The sequence below is a fragment of the Poromitra crassiceps genome, assembly GCF_964638095.1.
Source record: "Poromitra crassiceps genome assembly, chromosome: 9".
Taxonomy (NCBI): Eukaryota; Metazoa; Chordata; class Actinopteri; order Beryciformes; family Melamphaidae; genus Poromitra; species Poromitra crassiceps.
Genome location: NC_139630.1, coordinates 55,303,462 through 55,318,461, shown reverse-complemented (window position 1 = coordinate 55,318,461; position 15,000 = coordinate 55,303,462). Strand labels below are relative to the sequence as shown.

Here is a 15,000-nt window from a genome sequence, read left to right as displayed (position 1 = left end):
TTGTTCCACTGCTACATCATGTTTACATTGAACTGAAGGCTAATAGCTTGTTCCACTGCTACATCATGTTTACATTGAACTGAAGGCTAATAGCTTGTTCCACTGCTACATCATGTTTACATTGAACTGAAGGCTAATAGCTTGTTCCACTGCTACATCATGTTTACATTGAACTGATGGCTAATAGCTTGTTCCACTGCTACAACATGTTTACATTGAACTGAAGGTTAATAGCTTGTTCCACTGCTACATCATGTTTACATTGAACTGAAGGTTAATAGCTTGTTCCACTGCTACATCATGTTTACATTGAACTGAAGGTTAATAGCTTGTTCCACAGCTACATCATGTTTACATTGAACTGAAGGCTAATAGCTGTTCCACTGCTACATCATGTTTACATTGAACTGAAGGCTAATAGCTTGTTCCACTGCTACATCATGTTTACATTGAACTGAAGGCTAATAGCTTGTTCCACTGCTACATCATGTTTACATTGAACTGAAGGTTAATAGCTTGTTCCACTGCTACATCATGTTTACATTGAACTGAAGGCTAATAGCTGTTCCACTCAATCCACTGCTACATCATGTTTACATTGAACTGAAGGTTAATAGCTTGTTCCACTGCTACATCATGCTAACATTGAACTGAAGGCTAATAGCTTGTTCCACTGCTACACATGTTTACATTGAACTGAAGGCTAATAGCTTGTTCCACTGCTACATCATGTTTACATTGAACTGAAGGCTAATAGCTTGTTCCACTGCTACATCATGTTTACATTGAACTGAAGGCTAATAGTTTGTTCCACTGCTACATCATGGCGGCAGCGCTGTTGTCAAAAAAGCACAAGAGCTTCGTCAAGGGTTCGTAACGTTAGCTTAGCTGCAAGATGCATTATTGCTGATATCAACAACTGTGCTACGGATTTCAAAGCTGATGGGCTTACTGGAAGGGTGCTATATGTAGCATTCTTAAAACGATGTCAAATAAAATGCATGTTGCTATGGTTACTGTAAACCAATAAAACCATACTCAAGAAGATTGGTAGCTTAGATCTAGGCTAGAGTAGTGTTAGAGTTTCTCAAATTCAAGACCACAGTTCCTATAACCCTTCCTGCTTCCTGTCAGAGGTGAAAGGTTTTCTCTTTGGCTTTGCAAAAGAGTTTGAACATGATGGAATTTATATGTTTTCATTTCATGTTTTACTTATTTTGTGTGTCCTCCTGCAAAAACAACTGCCCACTCCCGGGACAAATCATCTTACACCTTGAATTTCTCCAGAGGTTTTTCATTCTCTGCATCATCTACTATCACAAGAAACTCTGAAAACTTGATCTCTGCTGGAAGAACCGTTCCTGCTTTGTGCCGTAAAGCAATAATTTCCTGCGATCTCCAAACCAGTGTCACAAGGCTGCCACTCTTCTTCACTGTGAGAAAACAATGTAGAGAGATTGACCCTTTGTCGGTGGAGATGTATTGGCGTTTTAGCTTGTCTTCTCACAGTGGTGACAGTGGTCTGCTTTGTTTATGGCAATTCCACTGATATCTCAAAGGTAATGTGGTCATCATTTATGGATGCTAAAACACTTACTCGTATAGCACCTGTAAGCTACACCTGTAAAAGTGGTGCCTGCAGCATTATGCAGGCAGACTCATGACTAGCACACAAAGGGCAAGTCAACCCATCCAGGCGAAACCTGAGATGGGCACCAGGCAGAGGATCCTTTGCTGGGGGTATTTTTACATTTACTAACAACATCCCAAAATAACCAGCGATCCAGACACACGTGGAGACACACACGCTGCATGCCATTGTTGCAACCCGCAGAGCCTCTGTCGCTATCAGGGAAGAGCTGGACTATCTGTGTCATGCTCTCCTCTAGGCGGCGCTGTGTTATCTACAGGCAACAACAGCACCACCCAGTAAACACCTTTCTGCTCATTCTGCTTAGCAACAAACGTTACCACCAACCAAGGAACCTATGAAAGAAGGAAGAGTCATGACATCCATACCAATGTTCTTCTAATCCTCTGCTTTTGGCCAGACCTTGGTGCCAGTTCTATTGAAGCCTATGGGAGATGTGTGGAGAAGCATGATTATAGACCTACTTTACAGGGCTGGCCTATTCTCTGAAGTGTGTTCTGTCATCTGGTAGAGGCATTTCTTTATCAAAGGTCACACGACGTAGACATGTTGGATTTTAGTGTGCTTCTCGATGCGGGCGGCTGTGGCTCAGGAGGTAGAGCGTGTCGTCCACTAGTCTCGCTGGCCAGCCTCCTCTCCCTTCAGCTGGCCAGCCTCCTCTCCCTTCAGCTGGCCAGCCTCCTCTCCCTTCAGCTGGCCAGCCTCCTCTCCCTTCAGCTGGCCAGCCTCCTCTCCCTTCAGCCTCCTCTCCCTTCAGCCTCCTCTCCCTTCTGTCCGAGGAGTCTGGCGCCGCAGGTCTCCATAACTGGGATAAACCCTCCCCTGCTCTATAGCTGCTCTCCCATTGGAGCGACTGTTTCAGTCGCTGCCGGATGTCCGCTCCCGGCTCATTACAAGCTCTGTGATTGGCTCCGACCATGGCAATCAGAGCGGCTTCCGCTCCCTCCTCCCTGTGTGTCGCTGTAAATAGTGCCCTGCCGCCGCAGTGAAAACAACAACGCTAACTAGCTAGCAAGCTAACGGCAGAAACCTACACGCTAGCTCGTTGCTACACGCTGAAAACGGCAAGTTGGATTGTTTGAAACTATTTTCCAAGGGCACTGCCGCTAAGCGCCGCCCATCGCAATCCCACTATGGAGACCTGCGGCGCCAGACTCCTCGGACGGAAGGGAGAGGAGGCTGGCCAGCGAGACTAGTCGTCCACTATCCAGAAGGTCGCTGGTTCGATCCCCGGCTCTCCAGTCTGCATGTCGAAGTGTCCTTGGGCAAGACACTGAACCCCAAATTGCTCCTGATGGCTGTGCCAGCACCCTGCGTGGCAGCTGGCCGCCTTCGGTGTGTGAATGGGTGAATGTAGGCACATTGTAAAGCGCTTCGGATAAAAGCACTATATAAATGCTGCCCATTTACCATTTACCATGCATCTCCCATACGCTTCAATAGAACTGGCACCAAGGTCTGGCCAAAAGCAGAGGATTAGAAGAACATTGGTATGGATGTCATGACTCTTCCTTCTTTTATAGGTTCCTTGCCACTGACCAGATGTAAAGACTGAGTCACGGGGGTTGGGAGAGATTCCAGATGGCTCAAGGTGGAGTCCAGGATGGACTGACTGTAGCCCACATGGCAAGATGAGAGAACACAGTAAAGCTACTGTGTAGGATGCTGTGTGTGGTAGTGTGTGTGTGTGTGTGTGTGTGTGTGTGTGTGTGTGTGTGTGTGTGTGTGTGTGTGTGTGTGTGTGTGTGTGTGTACGTGTGATGGAGCAAGTGTGTTACATAATGAGATGTATACACAAAACACACCCATGCGTGTGGCCGGGATGTGTTTTTGTGTATATGTGTGTGTGTGTTTGTATGTGTGTGTGTGTGTGTGTGTGTGTGTGTGTGTGTGTATGTGTGTGTGTAATGTGTGTGTGTGTGTGTGTGTGTGTGTGTGTGTGTGTGTGTGTGTGTGTGTGTGTGTGTGTGTGTGTGTGTGTGTGTATGTGTGTGTGGCAAAAAAGATTAAGCCGTAATTATTACCCAATTAAAGTGGGGCCCACCACAAACACGTGGACACACACACACTCTCTGCACAAACATATTCACATGCACAAACACACACATACATCCACAAAAACACCCACAAAATGCTCACAAAACACCCACAAAAACACACAAGCACACACAACACACACACCACACACACACACACACACACACACGCGCACACGCACATCCGCACACGCACACACACATACACACAGTAGCACCTGTTGCTGTGTCCCCCATGCTTCTCTGTGCCGTGGTCTCAAATCATGTCAGCTCACAGAGAGAGGCTCTGTTTGGATTCAGTCATGCTGAATTCATCTCTGAACACGCTGAATTCATCTCTGACAACACACACTGAACTCATCTCTAACAACACACACTGAACTCATCTCTAACAACACACACTGAACTAATCTCTAACAACACACGCTGAACTCAACTCTAACAACACACGCTGAACTAATCTCTGACAACACACACTGAACTCAACTCTGACAACACACACTGAACTCATCTCTAACAACACACGCTGAACTAATCTCTGACAACACACACTGAACTCAACTCTGACAACACACACTGAACTCATCTCTAACAACACACGCTGAACTCATCTCTAACAACACACGCTGAACTAATCTCTGACAACACACACTGAACTCAACTCTGACAACACACACTGAACTCATCTCTAACAACACACGCTGAACTAATCTCTGACAACACACACTGAACTCAACTCTGACAACACACACTGAACTCATCTCTAACAACACACGCTGAACTCATCTCTAACAACACACACTGAACTCATCTCTAACAACACACGCTGAACTCATCTCTGACAACACACGCTGAACTCTAACAACACACGCTGAACTCATCTCTAACAACACACACTGAACTCATCTCTGACAACACACACTGAACTCATCTCTAACAACACACACTGAACTCATCTCTGACAACACACGCTGAACTCATCTCTAACAACACACACTGAACTCATCTCTGACAACACACACTGAACTCAACTCTGACAACACACACTGAACTAATCTCTAACAACACACACTGAACTCATCTCTGACAACACACACTGAACTCATCTCTAACAACACACACTGAACTCATCTCTGACAACACACGCTGAACTCATCTCTAACAACACACACTGAACTCATCTCTGACAACTAGGGCTGGGTATCGTTCAAAATTTTTCGATATCGATACCGTTTCGATACTTGGATTTCGATACCGGTTCCTGAACGATACTTTTTTCGATACCAATTTTTAGAAAAATCCATTTTAACAAAAATAAAACTGCATTACACATTGAAATTATTTTACAAATCTTTAGTTTTCCCCCCATCTTAAGTTTTACAGCAGAAAAAAATAAAACCTACTGTATTTAACATAACTTTAAGTTCTCTAAACATATTGCCATCCCTACAAAAAATATTGGAGTACTACAAAGGAAAGAAATGTAGCTAAAACAAATAAATCAGTGGAATAGTTTTCAGTGCAAAACAGAGAGTTGCAAATCAGGGTTTAATGCTCACTGATGCAACAGAACTCTATTCTTGTCCAAACTGATGAGATGGCTCCACTTCATGCAGCATGGAAGACTAGTTGAGCATTGACTAGCCTATCAATATAGCCTTATATGCCACAAAGTGAATCGCATTTATATTCAACAAACTATCATGACATCAGCGTTTGTTAACGAGTTGCTAAAAATACATGGGCGATAACTGCCCGCTTGCACATAACGTTAACGCTAATTAATTAAACATTAACGCTAGCGTTGCAGATCAGTGTGCTCACTGCTGCAACAGAACGTCATTCTTGTCAAATCTGACGAGACAGCTCAACTTCACTGACTAGCCAATCAATATAAATGAATTGCATTTACATTCAACAAACTATCATGACATCAGCGTTTGTTAACGAGTTGCTAAAAATACACAATGCCCACTTGCGCATAACGTTACGGCGGCAATTAAACGATCTAATGCTACAACTCACAGCCAGATGCATGGATTTGTCAGACTGAGGGATCTGATAACCGCTAACTTGCGGTAAGCTGAGCTGACCCACCTCTCAATTATTTCTCTTGTCTGTGGAAACCAGTCCGTGTTGTTTCTGTTTCTTTTCCTGCTTTTCATCATCTTCCCCATATGGTACTCCAGGATAGGAGTAGCTTGAGTGGCTAACTTCTTGTATACTATCCGCACCGCACGCCTGGCTCACAGTCACAACAAACACACCGGCTAAAGTGGGCGTAACGTTTCCTGCATGCCTCTACATGACAGCCAATCACCAGCCGTATTAGAGCGCGGCGTGCAAGCATGTCGCATGCTTATAGGCTCAATGACGCTGTTTTGTTTTGGTATCGAAAATTGGTATCGATTGACAAGGGAGGCTTCGATACCCCTTAGTATCGATGTTTCCATTTCGGTGCCAAGTAAGTATCGAAACTCGATACCCAGCCCTACTGACAACACACGCTGAACTCATCTCTGACAACACACGCTGAACTCATCAATGACAACACACGCTGAACTCATCTCTGACAACACACACTGAACTCATCTCTGACAACACACACTGAACTCATCTCTAACAACACACACTGAACTCATCTCTGACAACACACACTGAACTCATCTCTGACAACACACACTGAACTCATCTCTGACAACACACACTGAACTCATCTCTAACAACACACGCTGAACTCATCTGTGACAACACACACTGAACTCATCTGTGACAACACACGCTGAACTCATCTGTGACAACACACACTGAACTCATCTGTGACAACACACGCTGAACTCATCTGTGACAACACACACTGAACTCATCTCTGACAACACACGCTGAACTCATCTCTGACAATACCCAGGAAACAAACCAAGCCTCCTGCATTGGCAGCCATGATTATTCTGTGTTGAGCAGCAGGTCCTGCCTGTCCAACCACAGAGTCAGGCAGCAGGTCCTCACAGGGAGGAACCCTGGGCTCATCCTTCATGGCAGAAAGTATCATTATCATCATCATCAAATCATTAGGCTGACTGCCTTTATTAACCTACAGTATTATTTGTATATATTTTTTTCATTCCCAGTCCAAGAGATGATTAGTTTTGTGGAGTCAGACTAGTACTGAAAGCCCAGTAGTCTATTTTAAGCGTGTACATCAAAGATAATGAAGGTTATTAGACTTCATAAATATTTTACAGCTACTGTAATTTAAAGTGCACATTTGGTGGAATTTCATGAGAGATGGTTTTATGTCAACATTACTAACCAACGCAATAGGACAGAGTTTTTTATTTGCCTCATTTTGTCTGTTTGTTAGCAGGATATCTCAAAAAGTGGAAAGATGGCAAGGAAGAACGGATTAACTTTTAATACCAGCTGTGGAGGCTCATGGGGCAGTGGAGACTCATGGGGCAGTGGAGACTCATGGGGGCAGTGGAGACTCATGGGGGCAGTGGAGACTCATGGGGGCAGTGGAGACATGGGGCAGTGGAGACTCATGGGGGCAGTGGAGACTCATGGGGCAGTGGAGACTCATGGGGCAGTGGAGACTCATGGGGGCAGTGGAGACTCATGGGGGCAGTGGAGACTCATGGGGCAGTGGAGACTCATGGGGCAGTGGAGACTCATGGGGGCAGTGGAGACATGGGGGCAGTGGAGACTCATGGGGGCAGTGGAGACATGGGGGCAGTGGAGACATGGGGGCAGTGGAGACTCATGGGGCAGTGGAGACTCATGGGGGCAGTGGAGACATGGGGGCAGTGGAGACTCATGGGGGCAGTGGAGACATGGGGGCAGTGGAGACTCATGGGGCAGTGGAGACTCATGGGGGCAGTGGAGACATGGGGGCAGTGGAGACTCATGGGGCAGTGGAGACATGGGGGCAGTGGAGACATGGGGGCAGTGGAGACTCATGGGGCAGTGGAGACTCATGGGGGCAGTGGAGACATGGGGGCAGTGGAGACTCATGGGGGCAGTGGAGACTCATGGGGGCAGTGGAGACTCATGGGGGCAGTGGAGACTCATGGGGCAGTGGAGACATGGGGGCAGTGTAGACATGGGGGCAGTGGAGACTCATGGGGGCAGTGGAGACTCATGGGGGCAGTGGAGACTCGTGGGGCAGTGGAGACATGGGGGCAGTGGAGACTGATGAGGGCAGTGGAGACTAATTTATCTGCTCTGTTCTTTTCTCCAAAACTGCCTCCAGTGGTTGAAGGGTGGCCCGGATAAAGCGCTGATTGTTCGCGTGGTGTTGCAATAATTTGCCTCAAATTCCTAAAGTGGCTGGAACAGGCAGATCTCATGTCCCCTTTAACTATGTGAGCATTTCATAACGTGAAACAATTTGGTAATGTGGCGTGAGAGAAACGATTCACTTTTGGTGAAAATCCGACATGTGGAACTGGCTCATCTCGACAGTTGCGTGTTTCGTTAGCTCGGCTAGTAAAACAGGGAGATGACCATCTCATCTGTCCTTTTGAGAGAGGAAGCCATTGAACGTGTCTAGTAGCCCTGAGCTTTGTTTTGCGTTGCTTTTCTCCTCAGACGTTGTGGAATCAAACGGTTCCTTTGTCGTCACAGTTTGTGTCAATAGATAAGAGGTAATTGAGCGACATCTCCAGGTGTTTGGCAAACAGAAGTGCTATGGGCTCAACAATAGACTGCTGTCCATCCTTCCACTGTACTTATTGTGCTTTCCATAGAGGAACACATGAGATATTACTCACGAGACAAACCGAGCTTTATCGAGTTAAAAATATCTTATTAGATGAGAGGTGAGTTCAGGTCGGGACAAACTGGAGGGGAAAACAACACGTACTGTGCCTTTAATGGAGAACCTGCTGGAGGAGTCCTTAGAATAAAAGAATCAAAACATGCCTGGGGGGAAATGTATGTTTGCCTCTGTCTCTCTCTCTCTCTCTCTCTCTCTCTTTCTCTCTCTCTCTCTTTCTCTCTCCCTCTCTCTCTCTCTCTCTCTCTCTTTCTCTCTCTCTCTCTCTCTCTCTTTCTCTCTCTCTCTCTCTCTCTCTCTTTTACAATAATTAACATGGATAGCTGGGGGCAGGGCTGCTGCTGATGTAAGTTGTGCGGACGCTAAAAAGTGAAGAAAAAAAAATCTATACTTTATTACAAGTAAACATGCACACAAGCCAAAACCTTAACTGCAGCTAGTTACTGTAGATGTTATTACATTGTACTTATAGTGTACGAAAATATACTTTACTGTTTTCCAGTAGGGAGGTTTGACCCTCCCCACTGTTATCACCTCATAAACTAGGCTCCTGTACATTCAGTTGCAAGTGTATTTTAAACGTTGGTGAGTAAGTTGCCTACTTGCTATTTCCATACTGGCTACCTCCATTACCTCCTGTGGACCTTGACAAAACGGATCTGAGAAAAATAAAAGAACGCCTTTAAGCTTTTGGAAGATGAATGAAGATGGCCTTGAAAGCTTTTTGTAAGCACTTCACATCCTGAGGAAAACACTGTGGTGGAGATTTACGTGTTGATACAGCAGTGATACAGTATGATTTCAGCATGATTTGATGACTTGAAAAGTCAAAGATTAAGCCTCAATGATGTCTCATTTTGGCAATTACCCCCCAAAACATAACAATATTGAGCCCCTTGAATTTCACCAAACAAGCCCTTAAAGCCGTTGAAAAAGCATTGAGTTTGATGTCTAACTGGGCGTGGAAGCCCTGACAAACCCACACATTTAGAGACTTCTGTGTGTCTTCCATCACAACAACATCAGAGGGCTGACATCTCCGCAGCCTCTCTGTGCTTGGTGAGGAGGAGACAAAGGCAAACTGCCTCTGTCTGACTCACTAGACTGCACTGTGAGTGAGCCACGATGAGCTCACAACACTTACTGATCATCACGACACTGTCACTCAATATTTAAGACATTGATTTCACTCCAAAATGACACACCCATCATTTGAAATCCATCCATGATAGTCTATGAAGTTAGGATCTATTCTTGTAAGCTATATAACAATAACAATAATGATAATATGATGTTATAATGACATCATTATTTTGTCATTTTAGAATGACTATTTTCATCATAGTTCCACTGTTTTATCTCTCCTACCTACAGTACAGTCAGATAGTCATGGAATTCTGGACAAAATCATAATCTCACAATAACAAATATTCTCAGATTTGGGTCAGAGACAAAATCAAAAACAACAATAGCTGAGTGCTTGCTCTTTCTCCATCCCTCCACCACCGTACACTGTATTGTGCTTTTCGTCCATATCAATACATTAGATATTACTCAAGAGATGATAAACCTTTAGAAACCGAGGCTTTATCGTATAGTGGAGCAATCGAAGTATGAAACATCTTATCTTGGGGAGGTGAGTTTAGGTCGGGCCAAACTGGAAAGGGGGGGGGGGGGGGAACTGTAAGAACAGGCACTGCGCCTTTAAATGGAGAACCTGCTGGAGGAGTCGTTAATAAAGAGAATACAATTAAAACACGTCGCCTGGATGTGTGGACGCATAAGGTCACTTTACTCACCACCACCGCTGACACGCACACGAGAGGCATTTCCCCCCAGATCATGACAGATCAGACTCCGAGGAGCGTCGAGTCAAATGTCCTTGTCCAAGTTGTGTGCAAAAGAGAAAGGGCACTTGTCATGTGTGAAGGCGGCTCATCATCGATGCTGCTCGGCTCGCATCAGTGCGGCACTCCGGTGTGGTGTGTACCTGGGCTGGGTCTCTGATGCACTCCGGTGTGGTGTGTAGTGTACCTGGGCTGGGTCTCTGATGCACTCCGGTGTGGTGGTGTGTACCTGGGCTGGGTCTCTGATGCACTCCGGTGTGGTGTGTAGTGTACCTGGGCTGGGTCTCTGATGCAGCGACAGCCTCAACTGCGGCAGAGCTGTATAGTCTGTGCAGGCTCCAGGTGGACGGGCTTCAGGTAGTACGGGATGAGGGCTTGGTTCACAAAGAACGGGGTAGTCATTCCCATAGCGGTGATTGGATGAGGGCCAGAGTGGGATAGGTCGCTGCCTCTCCTCGCCTGGTCCAGGCTGTCAGTGCGGTGCGGCTGTCCGCTCTTCTGCAGCAGCAGCAGCGCCAGCACGGGAGGGAGGCGGTGACGTAGCGCAGGAGGGGGGGGGGGCGGGCCCTACTGACACTCCTCAGCCAATCAGAGCTCCGCAAGACTCACGTAAGGGGCTGAAACAAACCTGCTTCCGGGTGGAGGTTGCATGTGGCTTGCAGCAGCAGGTGGACCAACGTGGGCTATGTCTCTTTTCTTTCATACTGTTTTCATGAAAATAACATTTTATTTGTGTTTATTTTTCTTGTGTTTTTATCAGATTTGGGTCGTTTTTTTTTTTCATATTTTATTTTATAATTTTCAGAACATAGAAAACAAAAACAGGCTCAGACAAAAAACAAAAACAAACAAAACATACATATACCAACATTAATATTACAAAATAGCGCTACCAGCCGCATCAAGTTCCCATGTGCTTGTAAGAAATGTGCGTGGAATCCCATGCAACTTGATGCAAGGGGTCCATAAGAAATCAGCCGAGCAAGTTACTTGTCGTTCTTACCTAGATTTGGGTCGATTACCTCAGATTAACTTTCTTGTCACTGTAAAGTACTTATTATAAGTTATTTTATATAATAATATACACACACACACACACACACACACACACACACACCATGGATAGGTGGGCCTACTGTTAGCCTACTTGCAGTTACTTCCTTTAGGGAGACACACCTCCGTAAAAGTTATAGCCTAACAATACCTAAAACTAAGGAGTAGACAGCACAAACAAAAGAACAGAACAAAAATGTGCACACAGGTGAGCAGGGAGAGAGACTACAGTGTAGACCATCCAGTCTCTCTGGTGTAGACTCTACACCAGTGGTTCTCAACTGGTCGAGCCTCATGACCCACATTTTTCTTGATATACCAAATGCTTTGGGAGTCAAACGTAACGCTAGGCTATATATTTTTTTCAGTGGCCGAAACCAAAAGCTTAATTTGTTGCTTTTGAGAAGTTACCAGGGAGGTTATGGTCTGATAAGTTGCTATAAACCTAGTGACAAAGTTGCAAAAGTGGCGTGGGAAAACACAATGTTATATTGGTGATTTTAACCTTTAGGAAATGTGACAATCAAAATGGAACCTAAGGCATTTATAAGGACGTTTCCACTCTTCACATAACTCCATGAACAACAGGACCTGCTGTGACTCACAAGCAGTCACTGCTCCATATGGTCCAATCATCACGACCATCCTGAAGGCAGGTTTCTAACTGGATCAGCGCCGACTAAATCCCTCAACATGGTGTCAGACACCAACTGGGATAACAGGGCCACCACTGACCCACACAGCAGCCTGAGTCTCATTATGTGTCAGTGGAGCAAACACGGAGGTAGGCTGTGAGCCAGCCAGCCAGTCATCTGTCCCAAGGAGCCTGCCAGGCAACAGTGCAGTCAGTCAGTCAGTCAGTCAGTCCACCAGCCAGCAAGCCATCATCCAGACAGGCAGCAAATCTAACTATCCAGTCAGCCTGCAGGACATTTTCCGGCAATGTCAAAGCATCCACTTAACATCATGCTATCAAGATACCCAGTCAGAAAGCGTGCAGTGGAGTGGGTCAGCCGGTAAACAGTCCGTAATGCGCTGCGGCCTGCTTATAGCCTCAGACGTTACTGCAAATAGCTACAGCTGATCAAAGAGTAGCACACCATCTGCTCCGCACGTGGAGGGGGAAGAGCAGGCGGGCAGGGAGGGAGGGAGGGAGGGAGTGATACAGGAAGAGCGGGCGGGCAGGGAGGGAGAGAGGGAGGGAGGGAGGGAGGGAGGGAGTGATACAGGAAGAGCGGGCGGGCAGGGAGGGAGAGAGGGAGGGAGGGAGTGATACAGGAAGAGCGGGCGGGCAGGGAGGGAGAGAGGGAGGGAGGGAGGGAGGGAGGGAGGGAGTGATACAGGAAGAGCAGGCGGGCAGGGAGGGAGGGAGGGAGTGATACAGGAAGAGCAGGCGGGCAGGGAGGGAGGGAGGGAGGGAGTGATACAGGAAGAGCAGGCGGGCAGGGAGGGAGAGAGGGAGGGAGGGAGTGATACAGGAAGAGCAGGCGGGCAGGGAGGGAGAGAGGGAGGGAGTGATACAGGAAGAGCAGGCGGGCAGGGAGGGAGGGAGTGATACAGGAAGAGCAGGCGGGCAGGGAGGGAGGGAGGGAGGGAGGGAGTGATACAGGAAGAGCAGGCGGGCAGGGAGCGAGGGAGGGAGTGATACAGGAAGAGCAGGCGGGCAGGGAGGGAGGGAGCGAGGGAGGGAGTGATACAGGAAGAGCAGGCGGGCAGGGAGGGAGGGAGCGAGGGAGGGAGTGATACAGGAAGAGCAGGTGGGCAGGGAGGGAGAGAGGGAGGGAGGGAGTGATACAGGAAGAGCAGGTGGGCAGGGAGGGAGGGAGCGAGGGAGGGAGTGATACAGGAAGAGCAGGCGGGCAGGGAGGGAGGGAGCGAGGGAGGGAGGGAGTGATACAGGAAGAGCAGGCGGGCAGGGAGGGAGGGAGAGAGTGATACAGGAAGAGCGTGGACTGGCTGTGTGGGTTGATAGCCTCAGTGGACTGGCTGTGTGGGTTGATAGCCTCAGTGGACTGGCTGTGTGGGTTGATATCCTCAGTGGACTGGCTGTGTGGGTTGATATCCTCAGTGGACTGGCTGTGTGGGTTGATATCCTCAGTGGACTGGCTGTGTGGGTTGATAGCCTCAGTGGACTGGCTGTGTGGGTTGATAGCCTCAGTGGACTGGCTGTGTGGGTTGATAGCCTCAGTGGACTGGCTGTGTGGGTTGATAGCCTCAGTGGACTGGCTGTGTGGGTTGATATCCTCAGTGGACTGGCTGTGTGGGTTGATAGCCTCAGTGGACTGGCTGTGTGGGTTGATAGCTCAGTGGACTGGCTGTGTGGGTTGATAGCCAGTCCACTGGCCAGTCGACTACTGCAATAGCATCCTCTACGGTTCCCCCCACAAAATCATCAACAAACTCCAATACGTCCAGAACTCCGCTGCCCGCCTCCACACCTCCACCCACCGCCGAGACCACATCACTCCCGTCCTCCATAACCTCCACTGGCTTCCAGTCAAATACCAGATCAACTACAACCTTCTACTCATCACCTACAAAGCCCTCAACAACCTGCCCCCCCCCCCTACCTCTCTGATCTCCTCCCCCGCCACGTCCCTACCCGCAGCCTCAGGTCCAGAGACACCAACTGCTTGACGATCCCCAGGACCAAGCTCCGGACATGGGGTGACAGGGCCTTCTCAGTTGCCGCACCCACCCTCTGGAACAGTCTCCCCATCCACATCCGTCAATCTAAGTCCATAACATCCTTCAAACAGGCCCTCAAGACCCACCTCTTCAACCTCGCCTTCTCCTCCTAACCTCACTCCACTCTACCTACTGTTTCCACCTTTCATGAATGTTTCAAATTAAAGTATTTATTTCTGTGTTTTCTGTAAAGCGACTTTGAGTATTTAGAAAAGCGCTATATAAGATAAATGTATTATTATTATTATTATAGCCTCAGTGGACTGGCTGTGTGGGTTGATCCCCAGACTGCAGTTACTAGGTGAACTGTCCTTATATAGAACTGAATATAAGCATCATGTGATCATGTGGGGGGAAGAGGATTGGCCTGTGTGTGTATGAGAGAGTGACCGAGTAGAGGAGAGAGAGAGTGCTTGTGTGTGTGTGTGTGTGTGTGTGTGTGTGTGTGTGTGTGTTTGTTTTGCACTGCTTTTCATAAAGAGACCCTGAAAGGTTTGAAAGTAGCCCACTGACACAAAGTCTGTGCCTTATACAAACACCTTTGTCTCTACCCCCCATCTCTCTGCTCTTCACTGCTTCTGTAAATGCTTTTATGTCGTCGTCGTCGTCTTCACAGGCAGACTGACGAGCATCAGACTGACGAGCATCAGACTGACGAGCATCACATTGACGAGCATCAGACTGACGAGCATCACCTCCTGCACACATCAAAACAAGCTCATGTATTGAAGTAGCGGGCAGACATCCGTCTATCAGCGTCTCCTTCTGTCTGGCTTGCAGGGTTCAAAGAGTCTGCCTTCTTTCTAGAATCTAGTGTATTTGTGAATCAAAAGATGTTCCCTCAGTTTTCAGGGTCTGTCTGTGCCATGATACTGGTGTGTTCAAGAGAATAAAATGGACATTTAAAAGCATCACAACAAAACTTTAAAAAAGAGTATAAAAAGTGCATTA

General features: G+C 47.3%; 1 protein-coding gene across 1 annotated transcript in view; it reads right to left on the bottom strand.

The window, feature by feature from the left end:
- The window catches only part of tnfrsf21 (tumor necrosis factor receptor superfamily, member 21), a gene marked incomplete at both ends in the record, with an annotated part of 64,418 nt that extends 54,128 nt beyond the window's left edge, over positions 1 to 10,290 (bottom strand). The window contains one exon of the mRNA XM_083643075.1: positions 10,264 to 10,290. Coding sequence (XP_083499201.1) covers positions 10,264 to 10,290 — 27 coding nt within the window. The remainder of the gene's footprint in view (positions 1 to 10,263) is intronic.
- Between the last annotated feature and the right edge of the window lie 4,710 nt (positions 10,291 to 15,000).